Source organism: Cyprinodon variegatus, unplaced genomic scaffold (assembly GCF_000732505.1).
Source record: "Cyprinodon variegatus isolate N-32 unplaced genomic scaffold, C_variegatus-1.0 Scaffold101, whole genome shotgun sequence".
Classification (NCBI taxonomy): Eukaryota; Metazoa; Chordata; class Actinopteri; order Cyprinodontiformes; family Cyprinodontidae; genus Cyprinodon; species Cyprinodon variegatus.
In genome coordinates, this window is record NW_015150554.1 from 1,131,588 (window position 1) to 1,146,577 (window position 14,990).

Below are 14,990 nucleotides of genomic sequence, written 5' to 3' on the forward strand. Positions count from 1 at the left end.
ATTAGATTATCATTTGGAACAATTACATGAGTTGATTGAAGTGATTTCTTTTTGCTATGATTTCTTTTCAGACTAGAAATCCTTATTGCTATCAAATGCAATATTAAAATAAATAGCTAAAAATAACATTAATATGTCTTTAAATGTCAGGTGTTGAATTTGTTTGTCACTGTAGATCATCGTTTGGGGCGACTATGGTCGGATGGACCATAAATCCTTCATGGGAGCTGCTCAAATCCTGTTGGATGATTTGGATCTCTCCAACATGGTGATTGGCTGGTTCAAACTGTTTCCTGCCACCTCACTGGTGGACCCGGCTTTGGCCCCGCTGACTAACAAGGAGACAGAAGGCGCCAAATCATAGCATCAGGAGACGGGACCGACTGTGTCGTCGCATTAAACGGGCCAAGAGCGAGTGGGAGGGGACAAATGGTCGCTGAGTCCAGTGATCCTCCTGTGCTCCTGCATGCTGCATGATGATGTCACAATGATGACGTACCAGTGCCATGAAGAAGTCATCGGGCGGAGGGAGGCTCCACCCCTCGACGGGGAGAGGACAGGACGGGTTCGGCAAAAGATGCTTTGAAAAGAGAGGCCAAAAGACTTCTAGCTGCCAGCCAATCACAATAGATCCTCTGAGTCATGTGACAGGAGGCGAAATTAGAAAGCTGGAGACTCAGTCCGTCACCTCAGTTTCCATGGAGATGCAGGAACATGGAGGTCTGCTGCTGTACGTTTTTGCATGGGACGACAAAAAGATTAGAAAAAAAAAAAAATCTGAAACATCAGCAGGAAAAAAAAATGTTACAACACCGGAACGTCGCCTGAAAACTGGAAAATAGTTCTTCTGATCCATCATTCATGTTTTTGTAAGATATCCCTGACATTTCAGCGTTGTCACAAACAGCTCATTTTTCAGAGATTACATAACGTGACTTTAGATCCATGATGGTTCTCTAAAACATTGTCAGTCCTGTAAAGTTTAATGTTCTGCTGCTATGCCTGCTACAGCCTTGTTTTAAAAAAACTGGGATGCTGTATAAAATGTAAATAAATACAGAATGCAATGATTTGCAAATCATTGAAACCTTTTTTTTTTTATACGTCTTTGGTTTGTTCAGACAAGAAGCGACCTTGCAACTGTACAAGCATAAGAAAACATACATTATAGTAAAAAGATGGGAAATAGGGACTTTTTCCCAGATTTTTTGGGGGAAATTTGTTAGGAGTTAGAAGACAGAAGAAGCATGTAAATATATACAGAATATGATGACTGGCCAATGATAAAATCACTTTGCTAGCAATAATAGCCTAAAGTCCTCTTGGTCTCTGCTGGCTTTGAACAGATTTGATTTTGCGAGTTATCTACCATTCGTCACTATAGATCCTCTCAAGCCCCAACCAAATTGGATTGAAAGACATTTTTATTTTTTCTCAGATATTTTGAGTTGAATTAAGGTCCATAATTTACCTGCAGTACTCTGAGGCAAACCAAGACTGTTCCTGAGCCATGTTTCTCTTATCCTTGCAACAGGGATCAGGTCTTTCTACATTTGCCTTGCCTGTTATCTTACCTTCCATGCAGATTGCAACAGCCAGTTACTGCTGAAGAAAAAGATCCTCACAGCATGATACTGCTACCACCTAACTTTCCAATAGGGATGGTTTTAGCTGGGTGATGAGCAGTGGCGTTTTAGCTCAAGTCCAGAGTTGAGGTCTCATGTTTTTGGGGTAGCCAGATGATGATTGAGGATTCAGGGGTTGTGTCACAGCAAAGTCTGGGATCCAAGCTTCATAGACTGTTTCTAGCTTCTGCTCTGATGTAAGGTAAAATAGGACTCTAGAAAACGTGATCCATCAAGCACCACAGCTAGAACATCCAAAGTAACATCTAAAGCAGGGGTGTCAAACTGGTTCCAGAAAAGGCCGTGTGGCTGCAGGTTTTCTTTCCAACCAAACAATAGCACACCAGACTCCTTTCATCTCATCAAGTTATCATTTTCAGATTAGACTCACTTGATGAGATGACTGGTGTCTGGTGTGCTATTGTTTGGTTGGAAAGAAAACCTGCAGCCACACGGCCCTTTCTGGAACTAGTTTGACACGGGGTTAGGTAGAGAAAACAAAATGCAACAGTTTCAAAGGTTTATGCACATTCTGCTGCTCAAATTCAAACCAACCTTTCCACAATTTTTTAACAGGGCAATTAGGAGCAGAATGTTAAGGAAAACATATATGTGGTCTATTTTGGAAGAAGACTTCAGCATAAGATGTGAAGTGAATATATTCCAAGGTGCCTGGAAAAGATTTGAAATTTCGTTTTCAGTAAAATTAAATATCTCCACTCTACAGCACCAACATTTTGAGGCAAAGAAACTTTAAAAGACAGTATAAAATGGTTGTTTTTACTGCAGTGTGGCAATGATCTGCCAGCTTCTTCTCTTACTGCTCTAAAATATCTGTTTTCTTGTCTATTAGCTCACTAAAATCCAGACTGATTGTATATAGAGAAATAACCAATTATGTTTCCTCGTTAATACACCAAAGTCTTTTCAGGTAGTAGCATTTTTGTGATTTTTACACAAGGTACATTTGATGTTACTTTTAAGTAAATGCTCAGTCTAAATTATAGAAGTTTAAAAAGGGACCAAAGGAAAGGCATGTGTGCTGAAATATCCCTGAAAATAAGTTTCGTATTGTATTCAGTTGAGAAATTTTTAAGTCATACATTGAATAGAAAAACATCGAGGTTCTGATTCACATTCAAAATCGGAGGTCCCCAAACCACCATGGATTCAATATGGCTCCAACAGCTGTACAGGTTTGGCCAATTCTAGAGCAAAACTTGTAAGGCTCACATAATGTAAGGCTTCACCAGCAGAGGGCAGCAGAGTTTAGAATAATGCAGATATGGGAAAAAAAAAAGGAATACACACAAAATAAAAAATTTTCACTTAATATTTTAGTGGTTCCAGATCATGTGTTTAATCCTAAATATACATCTTTAGTTTGTTTTAATTTTGTGAATAAAATGCTGACTTCTGTTTTTACTAAATCTGGAAGCAGTTTAAATAAAATCCTTTTATGAGCAGATCATTTAGACAAAGCCATAAAAAAATTAAAGGTAGTCCTGGTTATTGTGACAACAGAGCGAAGACCGAAGTATACTTGGTAACAAAAATGTGAAGCCAAAAGAGATTAAATCTCTCGAGTCAATTCATTTGATGTGAACCTTTAATCCTTAGTGCAGTTTACCAGGTTTTAGTTTTACAGACACAAAGAAAAACATCAAACAAATTGGATCATGCAAGTCAGAAAAAACTGCTCCACAAAAAACACACAATAATAATAATAATAACCATCGTAATATTAAGAATAATAAATATTCACAATCACACTCACACATGGTCAGCTGAGTACCAAAATAGTAACAAGGATCAGAAATACAGATGCTTAAATGGCTTCAGTCTGGGTACAGAGGAGGAGCCACAACTTAAAAAAAAAACATTAAAATTTAGATGTGATTAATGCTGTCGCTCTGCTTTTGACCCAAGTTGTGTTACCTATTTGACTTTTTAGTCTTAATTCTGCTATAGAAACTGTCTGAAGTGACAGAGCAGAAAAAACATCAACTTGAGAGGACCAGATAAGCTAAACAACAGCATGACAGGTGAACAAAATAAAAGTCCATGACCATGATGAGGATCACATGACCTGGTGATGTCTTCCTGCATCAGCTGCACATGTGCTGCTCTCTGCAGGATCAATGTGACCTAGTACCTGATAAATACACCCATTTAAATAAAGCTTGATAAAATGACATTGTGCTTTATATTTCAAAATACAATAAAACTCAGTCTCAGAAATGTAACAGAAAGTAAACAAGTGTAATTGTATCATAAGCTGTGACACTTTTGTCCCATATTATTCTCGACCATGCTCTTTTGAGCAGGTGTCACTTTCAGTGACTTTACATTCAGCTAAATTCAAAGTCACATCTTAGCGCTACAAGCTAACAGAGTAAAAATCATGGAAATTCTGAACAATTAAAAGGGTTTTTTGGCCACAGAAAAATAAATCTTAAGATAAAATCAGCCTGCTAGGAGGCCTCTTTGACAAACCCCACCAGTCATGTGATCCACATCATTCCCTTTTCCCCCTTAAACAGCCTCAAACGACAGCCTGAAAATTTCAAGGACCTTTGAAACATTATTCTTTAATCGAGTTCCCAGAAATCCCAAAGTCAGGTCGTTCCTTATTAAAAAAAATGATATCCTTGCCTACAGAGTACCATCACTGTCCAGGGATCTCTTTACTTTCGTACCAATAAGCACCCTTTTCTGACGACCATTTAGTCCCTTAGATTCATTTTGTGACTGTAAACAAAATAATTGGTACCTATGTGCTTGAACCACAGCGTATCAGTTCAGGTTTTTGCTACAGTTAAATATTTTTCAATTATTGGTATAAATAGAAGAAAAGCCAAAATCTCACCTAGAATTTAAGATAAACCGGATCCACGGTGGCATTCCTTATAGCTACAGTTAGTTGCTGTCTGATGTTAAGACCCGGGATTGAAGTACCATCCTTTCATTTCCAAACATGCCTGGGTTTTCTCCATGTACTTCAGCTCTCTCGCAAAGTCAAAAATGTTTTATTTCAGAAAGGTTTTCACCTATTATATATAATGGAGTCTTTTAACAACATTTGCCTGCATCCAGCGGCACTCTCCCGTACCTTGAACAATGGGTATGACGCTAAAAAATGGCAAATGGAAAAAATGACTAGCGCCTCAACGCGTAGGGTTGGCATGGTAAACAAGCAAAGGACCCAAAAAAAACCTTAATTATTTTTTTTTGGTTGTACCGAAAGGTAACAGTGACATCACAGCAGAGCTGCTGATTGGTAAAGATTTTTCTAACCTTTAATCCAGCTAGCATGCTAACTAACTGTAAAAGAAGTTCGATAAAAGCTCAAGCTGATGTGTTAGCATGTTAGCAAGCTAGCCATTGAAGTGAAAGCCTTGGCTAGTATCTATAGCATTAGCTAGTTGGTTAGAAAAGAAGAGTTAGTTTGTTACTCAGTGTTAGCATGTTAGTCAGGCGTTTAGCAAGTCTGCTAGCTGCAGCTTTGGAGAGAAAGATGTCAGCCCTGAAATTAGCATTATAGCCAGCAGAGGGGTGAGGTTAAGAGATGTATTAGCATGTTGTTTGGATGTTGGTAAGTTGTCTTGTTAGCGGATCAGTTGGTTAATGTATGAAGAGAGGAAAAAACGATGGACAGTTAGCATGTTAGCTGGCAGGTTAGCCTGTTAGCACAGCAGCAGCAGCTCATCATCGCTGCTCTCCGTCTTGCCCGTAGCCTCGAGGCATGCGTCGGGGATCTGAGCTGTGTGGACCATCCCACAATGTTCACAAGTACCGTCCCGCCCATTCTTTCCACGATGATGATGATGATGATGGGGGGTGGGCCCCGCAGTGGAGGACGGGTGAGGCTCCAGTAGAGGCTGTCGTATGTCGCTGAGCGATGAGGAAGAGGAGGAGGAGTCAGAGTCAGAGACAGGGATGAGGAGCTCAACATCTTCCTCTTCCTCTCTGCTTGCCCGTCGCATAGTAGCTTCAGCGCCACTTCTTCCCGTTTCCAGCTGGCGCAGTGGGCTGTGATTGGTCCAAGGTTGGTTCTGCTGGTTCTGGTTAGTTCTGGTCAGATTTCTAGCGAGGCGGTGAAGGTTCTGGGCCAGGCGTTGCAGGGCAGTGGATGACGGAGGCTGGGGCTCAGAAACTTCCCTGTGACATTCAGGATCGGAGCCGGATGTCACCACAGTAACAGGACTTGAAGGGGGCGGGGTCTCTCTGGGACGATCACGGTCTTGGTCTCGGCTTGGCGTGGAGGTTACAGATGCAGCCACTGATACAACCGCCTCTACAGCAGAAGCGGGCGGGGTCTTGTGGGGTAGCGGGGCAACAGGCCCGCCCACTGCCCCCACTCCTCGCTCCCGCCCCCTCTCTCCCTCTGTGTCAGTGTCATCAGAGTCAGGAGACAGCAGGTCCGAGCCTGAACTCCCTGTACTTCCAGTGCCAGAGCTATCCTCCAGGTCAGCAGATACCAGAGCAAGAGAACCAGAACGACGAGAGCGTGAGAAGGTGAAGAGTCTTCTCCACAGGTTGCGATGACGACCAGAGGAGGGAAGTCTGATGGAGGTGAAGCCCAGCTGGGAACGCACAGCCAGACGCAGGTTTTCCAGGACGGATGCCTATGGAAGAAGACAGTAAGAAAAGACTCAGCAGCCATCTTTGTTTTCCACAGCGTGATGTAGCTCTAATAAAACGCATGATTATATTTTTAAAAATTACTTTGTTTAACAAATGTTTACAAGTTTATTATTCTACAAATTACCTTATCAAATATTAGGAAATTATTGCTCTATCCTTAAAAACTCTGTTCATAGTATGTTTGAATAAAAACTATTCAACTAAATGCTTCCAATTCTGATGACTTTTAATAATCTTGCGTATCCTTGTTGTCAGATACAGATGTAATCTTATAGACTTTCAAATATTTATGAAAACAGAATGGGTTAGAATTTTTCTAATGAGCTGAATGATGGGGATTATGTTTGAGTTTTGAAATGATCTTTATTCTAAACCATTAGTGTCCGTATGTGTACCTGGTTGCCGGAGCACACTGGAAAATCCTCAACTGGTGGGATCAGGCCCTGGGCAATCAGCTGTCCATAAGAAGGCGGGGCCTCCCTCCTCAGCAGCTCTGCCTCCACTCTGGAGAGCTGGGTCTCAAATGACCTGCAACAGATTGTTTATATTTTTCATTTTCACCAAAGTAACACAGCGGAGAAGATTGAGAAAATGACCCGCTTTGCACCGTGTAAACCCCTCACCTGCGTTCAAACATGCGCAGCGAGTAGAGTTTGCAGGTACAGCCGAGGGCGATGACCAACAGGAGCCCGCAGATCAGGCTGCCGATGACGGCTGCTGTGATGACTCTGGTGGGAACGATGATGGGACAGCTCTCCTCGTCGCTGCCGTCCCCACAGTCGTCCTGTGCATCGCAAACCCACGACTCGAACACGCAGCGATTATTCTGAAGAGAAAAATAAAGCTTCTAATATCAAATTTATATTTATTTAGATCATCTTTATGGACAAAATAAAATTGTTTTACAGAACTAGAGGACAAGATCTGGAACAAGGTGTGCCATCTGTCATTTAAACATTAATAATACTGCCTATGAGAAGACTATTATGGTATATTTTTCCTGACCCCTAATCACTTAAAAACTCAGAATTTGCCAGAGGTATTATTTGGGTGCTATAAGCTAAAGCAAAAGTGAGCAAGACTAGATAACAGGATAGTGAGCAGGAAGATAACAGGAAGGCTGAACTTATAGAAGAGAGGCTCTTTTTATTGTTTTGAGCATTTTAATTTCAGTCTGCTTGCAGCCTTTTGAAAACCCCCAGAGAAACTCACTACCAGTCCTATGCTAAAAAATATCGGCTCTTTTAGCATTGGGGGTCGCCAAGTAAGTCAATTATTTATATAGCAGCCATTACATCAGGAAAACATACATGTCCAAGACTGAGAGCAAAAAAAAAAGGAAAAATCTAAAAGATAAAAAGGGGATAAAAGATAAAGAAGCATAAGAAAAAGAGCACATTGTGCGGATTGCATGCAAATGAAAGGGTCGACTATGTTGCATTGGTTTAGTGGGAGTGATGCAGTGCAGGATTGTGGGGGTTTAACTGAAGCGATGAGGCACTATGATCAGTTTTTTTTCAATGATATCAAGAGGGTTTAAAAATCATTTTAAATGTGACATTGATCAATGATTTGATTTGGACCAACAAGTATATTGAATTGAACCGGCTTTAACAGCAATATCGATACCAGCCTAAATATTCATATCTGTGCTTCTTTAGGAACTCACTCACTGTTATTTTTGTTTGTAATTTCCTTAATCATAATTGGCTTAAATCAGTAAAATATAACAGTCTTGCATTATAATAAATATTAAATAGGGATTATATCTTTAAAAATTGACAAATACAGGCTTGTTAACGCCGATACGGTACCGATTATTTTGACATTAGTCTAATGTGATCTAGATGTAATCCCAAAGTGTCTGATAGCAAAAGTTAAACATTATTCTTATTTCTCTGGTTGTTATTTTTTAAACATAATTTAGTAATAAACTTTATTTTAAGCCTTGATAATTAGAAAACTTATAATCCATTCATTACAATAGGGCTGAAAAAATTAATCAGATTAATTGATTATAGAAATAAATGTAGTAATCGATTAAATGTTAAACTGGCATATAGAGACTTTAAAACATGTCTTTAGCTGACAGAGGGACCCATTTAGATCAGTATCTATACCAAAATTAAATAAAAGAAATTTAAACATTTTGCATTTAAGATTAAAAAAAAAAACTTGTCTATCAATATGCTCTTTCCAGAAATCCTCAAGTGAAAAAGTTTTAGTTTCCCCTGGTTTAATTTTTCACAAAGTCTTCTTTAAGGAACCATGGGGTATCTGATTATTAATCGATTAATCAAAAGAATAATCAACAGATTTGCAAACTAATGCTTAGTTGCCGTGCAAATAAAAATTTAATAAATGCTCACCCCCTTTTACAGATCCAATTTATATTTTTTTAATCCTGAACAGTATTAGAGATGCAACCGCTGCTTTAAATCCCCAATAATCCATTTGTAAGCAAAACAAAAAAGAACCAGCATATTATTAGATTTCTGACTCTGTTTTTTATTGTATTCTTCAGATCCTCAACCTTCAGAACAAGAAATTTAAGGAAAGTAGTGGGCTAATAATAATTTATTTTGGGACTGTACATTGGTCAACATTTCAAATGCCTATAGGATTGCATTTAGCAGTTGCATTTATGAATACAGAAATGATTACAATTTAAACTAAATTATTGCTTGTCATGCATAAAGTGGCTGTTATTCAAAAACATAGAAAGCACTGCATATTTCAATGAACTAATTTATGACATGGTTCCAAAAGGACCCTTTTCTTTTGGCTATTAAGAGGCTCTTAAACTAACCAGATACAATTATAGATTTAAATAAACTAACTCTTCTAAAGCATAAAATCAATATAAAACTTCTCTATAAAACAACTCTCCATTGGACAAATGTGCCATTTAGTTTTATCATATTAAAACTGTTTACTTTAAAGAGAGATTATATTTATCTGCTCCTTTAACAGATTTATGAAGGAATCCAATCATCTTAACATGTTAAACAACAAATGGGGAAAATTATATCTGTTCAAAGATCTGTCAGTGACTGGAGTTTTTTTTTTTTTTTTTTTTTTTTTGTTACCTTGCAGTGAAAGTTTCCTGGCTGGCAGAAGAAGCAGTTTTTTTCATCTGACCCATTGGGACAGCGGTTCTGATAGTTGCAGCGGTCTGAACGAGGGTAGCAGGCTCCGTTCCTAGAACAGGGGAACTCGTCCTCCTGACAAGAAGAGCAGTTCAGCTCGTCCCGACCGTTTGGACAGTGCCAGTACCCGTCGCAGCGCTGCTGCTCGGTGTAGCATCCCCAGTTTCCCCCACAGGGAACCTCCCAGGGCAAACAGAACCCATCCACCTGAAAAAAACGCACAACAACCAGGTCAAATAGAAATGCGGGGATGTTGGATTTGAAGTAAACCATTTAATCCAAATCTTAGAATATGGAGAATCTTTACAGAAAAGTTTTTGATTCAGACTATAGGAACCGACCTGATAGGTGACGTTGAAACCTCTGGCTGCATTGATCTTATCAGCATAAAAGTGAACTCTGAGCTGACCGGAGGATGAAACCACTGCGACTGGAGCTCTGGAATCAAAAGCAGTGAGCACCCTGAGGAGGCGGCGCGGGTTCTCCTCCAGACCGTCGTAAACTTTAACATAATCCCCATAGCCTGTCCCATCCAGTTTAAAGTCTGTAAACCTGAGGATAACCTGCAGAAGGGAGAGACTGGGATGAAGAGAAGTTCTTCTTTCCGTTTTCTGTGTTTTAGCTGAGCCAGTCTGAAATTACCTTCCGATGGTCTCCGGTATCAATCAGCCACGTGCAGTTACTTCCAGGAGGGTAAAAATCTGGGTAGTTTGGAGAGCTAAAAGAACCATAGAAGTTCCTGAGCCATTCTCCACAAGTGGGAACGTCACAGTCGATCTCATCACCGAGATCCTGGAAACACAGAAAACAACTAATCAAAAACGTACTGCTTGTGAGCTGCTTGTTAAATGAGCTGAAAATACACACATGACGAGACAGGAAAGAGTCCTGATAAGAAGGGTTTTGTTGGGAAGGAAGATAAATATAAAGATCAGTGCTGTTAGCTTACTGCGCTTGTGCCATTTTCAGTCGTGTTTTTGTGATATTTTGGTTGTAAAAACAAAAGCTCTGCCAATAGGAATGGAAGTACAAAATCTCTTAGTGATAAAATTAAAACTAAATGAGTAATTTAGTAATAATGTTTATGCCTTTAGATTTAAACTTTGCAACTTATAGTCAATTCATTACACAGGAGGTGACTTGTTTGGAGAGTTCATTATTTATGACTGTGGTTAATATCTCTGGAAAAGTCCAAAAATTGCACATCATAAAATGGAAATGATTAATGATAAAAACAAAAATTAATAACAGAAATGTGAGCCTTTTTAAAAGCATTGCCATGTAGAGTACAGAATAAGCACTCAGGAATATAATTTGGGTAATTTATGGCATTAATGCAGCGTGGTGTGAAAGGCAGTCTCAGAAACAGAAACATCAGAGGTTACAGCAGAATTCAGGTTGTTTGCATGCTTGGGTCTGTTATTTATTTATAAACAATGCTTATTTTCCATTACAGTCTGACTGATTTACACCAATTTAAACATCAATGACAAGAGTTTAAATCCCTGCAACGTTTCCTGAATCTAAATGAAATGACTTCATCTAACAGACTTAAATTATATTCGTAAGATGTTTTATGTTTATTTGTTCTGTCAGTTGTCTGCTTAACATCCAAGCTGGACCTTTACCTGGCAGTCGATGCTGCCGTCGCAGCGCAGGCTGTGGGGCAGGCAGGTGTAGATCCGGGTGTACCGCGACAGGCAAGGGAACTGGTTCATGTTGCAGGGTTGGAAGGAGAATGGGGAATCCACACACAGCTCTTCGTCCGAATTGTCGCCACACTCATCCATGGAGTTACAGCGCCACCAGTCTGGGATGCATTTTCCATTGGAGCAGTGGAACTGGTCCACATCACAGCTGGCTGCCTCTGCTTTACCTACAACATTTTCACTCTTTATTAAATACAGCTGAGCAGTAAACCTGAAGCATTTTATCAGAGTGTTTCCCTAACATCTCCATTTAGTCCCTGCTCAGAGGATTAAAATCTAATCCAGAATTACATCACTGCATCCTGCTCTCTGAACAACCGTTATGCAACAAACAGGAGGGCATGCCAGACGCGGCGATCAAAGGATGACAGACACAGAAAGGATGCCTGTTGAAACTACTACTACTGAAGAAATCAACACGCCATCCTCACCGGTGATGTAGGACAGTCTGAAACCTTTCCCTGTCAGGTTTTCGTCAGAGTGGAAGTGGATCCAAACGTGGTCCTGTGATGAGATGTAAGGGGGTGGCAGGGAGGAGCCACAAACGCGCAGGCCATCCAGGCTTCTGTAGGTGCTGATGGACATCCAGTCGGAGGTGCAGCGATGGGAGCCCTGCAGATCAAAATCTTGGAAACTGCAAAAAGAGCCAGAAAAGAAACACATAAGTAAAGCCGAGACTTCAGTTTCCTTCAAATGTTTTGTTTCTTTTCCTTAAAGAGAATGACTGAAAAAATACATTTGATTTAGAAAACAAATGTATCAATAGGAACTTAGTTTTATCTTTCTTATTTGAAATAGGGATCAAATAGACTTATGTTCACTGAGATAAGAAGTCCAGTGAGCCCCTAAACATATTAAAGCCAATCCTCATTACTTATAACAGGAACCTGCGACTTAAAGCTTTTATATTGGCAAACACGGGTAGTTAACAGATTTAGCTTTAGGCTTGAACTAAAACAATCCTGGCTCAGATGGACGGCGAGAATCCAGGAAGTTCCAAAGCCCATCAAGGACTGAGCAGCCGTCCAAGAAAAAGGAGCCCACTCCAAAATAATCCTTACAGTTTGTGTACGATCTGAAAACATTCGTGAAAAGTGGAGACAGAATCCGCTCCAAAATATCTAACAGAGCAGGAATAGAATCCTACAAACTGATGACATTGTAGCCTTTATAAAGTGGGAAAAACAATAAAGGAATTTTCACTATTTTTAATAGCAAAAAAAATGCCATGGCTAAGATCTGCAAAGTGGAAAGATATTCAAATAAGGAAATAACCAAAGAAGAACTAAAACCAGTCATGGGGTAAATTAAGCAAGCTAACTATGAGGCAAAAATATTTCAAAACCTGCAGTCCAATGTCTAACCAGAACTCTGCTAGAAGCTGCTTCAGAAGGGAAGGTGCAACTGGAATATTTAACAAACATTAAAAGCTATTTAATGTATAAGAGGGAAAAAAAGGTAAAGGTGTGATTACATTCCCTGTTTTTTTACCTAATGGTGATGGAGTCTCCAGGTCGAGCTCTGATGTTCCAGCTGCAGTTCAGCCTGGATGGGTACTGAAAAGGCCAACCCGGGCTTGTGATGACGCCGCTGGACGCCCGCAGGAGCTCCGCCACGTCGCCGCAGGCTGGAGGGAGAGAAAACCGTTTAGTTCTGTTACAGTTTAACGTCAGATACAAATAAATACAAATGGTTAAGATGTCATCTTCGAGACCCTGAACGCACCGTTAGAGAATCCAGACACATAGACGTTGTCGTTCCTTTGAGAAGAAGCGATGCATCCTGGGAAAAATGTAGGTAAACCAATGAGAACATCAAAAGGTACATATCAAGTTTATTTTTATCCCAACATACAGACATTACTGTTTTTAAATAAGAGCAATCAGACAGAAATAATTGAACAAAAAAAGATGAACAAATCCAATGTTTTCCCCTTTTCCCAAACAGATTGTTTGATGATCAGCATTATGCGGATGATCCGATTCTGTTTTTCCTATGGAGGATTATGGGATGGATTAACTCATTTTACTGGTAAACAGTGGCTGTATACATCCTTATGAAAAAAATAAAAGGGGAAGTATAGATGCATGCCATCTAATTTTATCATGAATAAATATTCTTACTGAATCAGGGCTGCATCTATCAACTATTTTAGTTCAAATTTGGAATATAGAAAAAATACTTTTACTATGCATTTTAGATTCATTGCAAAACTTAAAAAAAACATATACAAAACATTAAATAAATACACATACATACATATGTAAAAACAATTTAATTTGTACTTGAAATATTGTAAATATTTGGTATTGATACATATTCATATATGCAGAGTTTAGTCTTAATTACTGCTGTAAAGAGGCTGTTCTTTCAACAAATGGCATTTTCAGAGTGTGTGTTTGATTATGTTTGGGTACCATATGATTTAAAATTGGTTGACAATTATTTTAATAACATACTATTTAGGATTAGTCAGCCATATTATGAACCTTACTAAAAGGCAAGCCATTATGTTTTAGAAGGGTTAAAACAGTAGCACAAATATAAGGTTTCAGGTAACTAGAAATCAACAATATGTACTTTCAATTCCCTTTTAAATTTCTATTTTGGTTTAGATGTAAAGGTTGGGAAAATAAGCTTGAATGTAAACAGAATATATTGTAAACCCAACATTTTTGTTGGATTAAGAACTACTGCTAAAAAAAAAAAAAAAGAAATTGGATAAGAAAACTTACAAAAAAGTTGTGTTTGCAAGAGGTAGTCTAGAAAAAAAAAAAAAACTGCAGTACTTAAAAAAGAAAAAGCTATATGCTGTTAATAGAAAAAAAAACTAATAATGTAATACAAACGTTTATTATGTTAAAACTATAATTTTAGATATGGATATAACTATGTAACTATCTCTATATAGGTGGGAGTGTTTACAGCTAAAATAAAATAAATATATGATCCAGATGTTTCACTTTTTTTGTTTTTCATGACTTCAAATTAACATAAAGACTTAATGACTCATCTAATTTCAGAAAGGGTTTTATTCTGGTCTTACCTGACAGAAGGAGCAGGTAGATGATGCTCTGCCTGCAGTCTGAGCTGAGGGCCATGGTAACCCCGGTGTCGGAACCAGCTGCAGGGCTTATTTTTGATCGATCTGATGTGTGTGGTGATACCAAGGTCACTCAAGTGAGCGCTGCATGTCAGCCGATCACAATAAAAACCGTTATGTCCTCTTTATTACATTAAAAATACTCTAATTTCGCAGCTAAACGTGCTAACGGTAACAGCTGACCTGCGCTCGCACCATAAAGCAGTTTGCTGCTGGAAACAAAGACATCTGAGCCCGTTAGCCCCAGCTAGCAGCACTACGGTACCGCTAGCTGTTGGCAGAAATAAAAGGCACAAGCTGCACCGTTTCAACAAACAGACACATAGTGATATTAAATACGGTTATCTAACTGCAGCGACGACACAACAACGGCTTACATAAAACCTGGACACAAATAGACCACCCCAACCAAAAAAGAAAGAAAAGAAAAAAAGCTAACTGACGGTTTCCTGCTAATGAGCCTAACGATTGGGAAACTGGCCCATTAGCAGCCAACTTGCTAACGGAGCTACATGGCCATCCAGCCCGTCCACCGCCACAGCAAGACCTGAACCCCAGAGCGTGTGGGTAAACTCGTATCGACCCAAGTAAACAGAGCCACCGGAGCCAGATATAGACAGAGCTCCCGTAGCTCTGCTTATCGGTCCAACAGCATCCTCACTGTTAGCGAGCAACAACAGACGCAGAGAGAGAGAGTGAAGCTCCGTCAGAGTGACGTCACAAACTTTCTTTATTTGATCTCAGCATTCTGACTTAC

At 39.4% G+C, this 14,990-nt stretch overlaps 2 protein-coding genes across 4 annotated transcripts in view; one reads left to right on the forward strand and one right to left on the reverse strand.

Moving 5' to 3' along the window:
- LOC107084483 (regulating synaptic membrane exocytosis protein 2-like) overlaps window positions 1-1,078 on the forward strand; it is a 46,205-nt gene extending 45,127 nt beyond the window's left edge. For 2 of the 3 annotated variants that reach the window (XM_015374369.1, XM_015374368.1), the window contains one exon: window positions 176-1,076. In XM_015374369.1, the coding sequence (XP_015229855.1) occupies window positions 176-364 (189 nt within the window). In that variant the 3' untranslated portion in view covers window positions 365-1,076. Of the gene's footprint in view, window positions 1-175 lie in introns of all 3 variants that reach the window. The other variant, XM_015374370.1, reaches the window with a different exon arrangement.
- Window positions 1,079-3,220: 2,142 nt separating this feature from the next.
- Window positions 3,221-14,918, reverse strand: lrp12 (LDL receptor related protein 12). Its single transcript, XM_015374374.1, has 11 exons — window positions 14,177-14,918; window positions 12,856-12,912; window positions 12,622-12,757; window positions 11,562-11,764; window positions 11,050-11,297; window positions 10,064-10,213; window positions 9,763-9,984; window positions 9,362-9,628; window positions 6,896-7,098; window positions 6,668-6,800; window positions 3,221-6,253 (listed from the first exon to the last, which is right to left on the reverse strand). The coding sequence occupies exons 1-11, from the start codon at window positions 14,229-14,231 to the stop codon at window positions 5,312-5,314; spliced, it is 2,616 nt and encodes an 871-aa protein (XP_015229860.1). The 5' UTR covers window positions 14,232-14,918; the 3' UTR covers window positions 3,221-5,311.
- Between the last annotated feature and the right edge of the window lie 72 nt (window positions 14,919-14,990).

What these genes read in the sequence shown, in the direction of transcription:
- lrp12 (XM_015374374.1), bottom strand. Translation starts at nt 14,231, where the DNA reads ATGGCCCTCAGCTCAGACTGCAGGCAGAGCATCATCTACCTGCTCCTT. An exon ending in CTACCTGCTCCTTCTGTCAG is followed by an intron (nt 12,913 to 14,176) that starts GTAAGACCAGAA and finishes CATTTTTCCCAG; the next exon opens with GATGCATCGCTTCTTCTCAA. An exon ending in ATACCGGAGACCATCGGAAG is followed by an intron (nt 9,985 to 10,063) that starts GTAATTTCAGAC and finishes TCCCTTCTGCAG; the next exon opens with GTTATCCTCAGGTTTACAGA.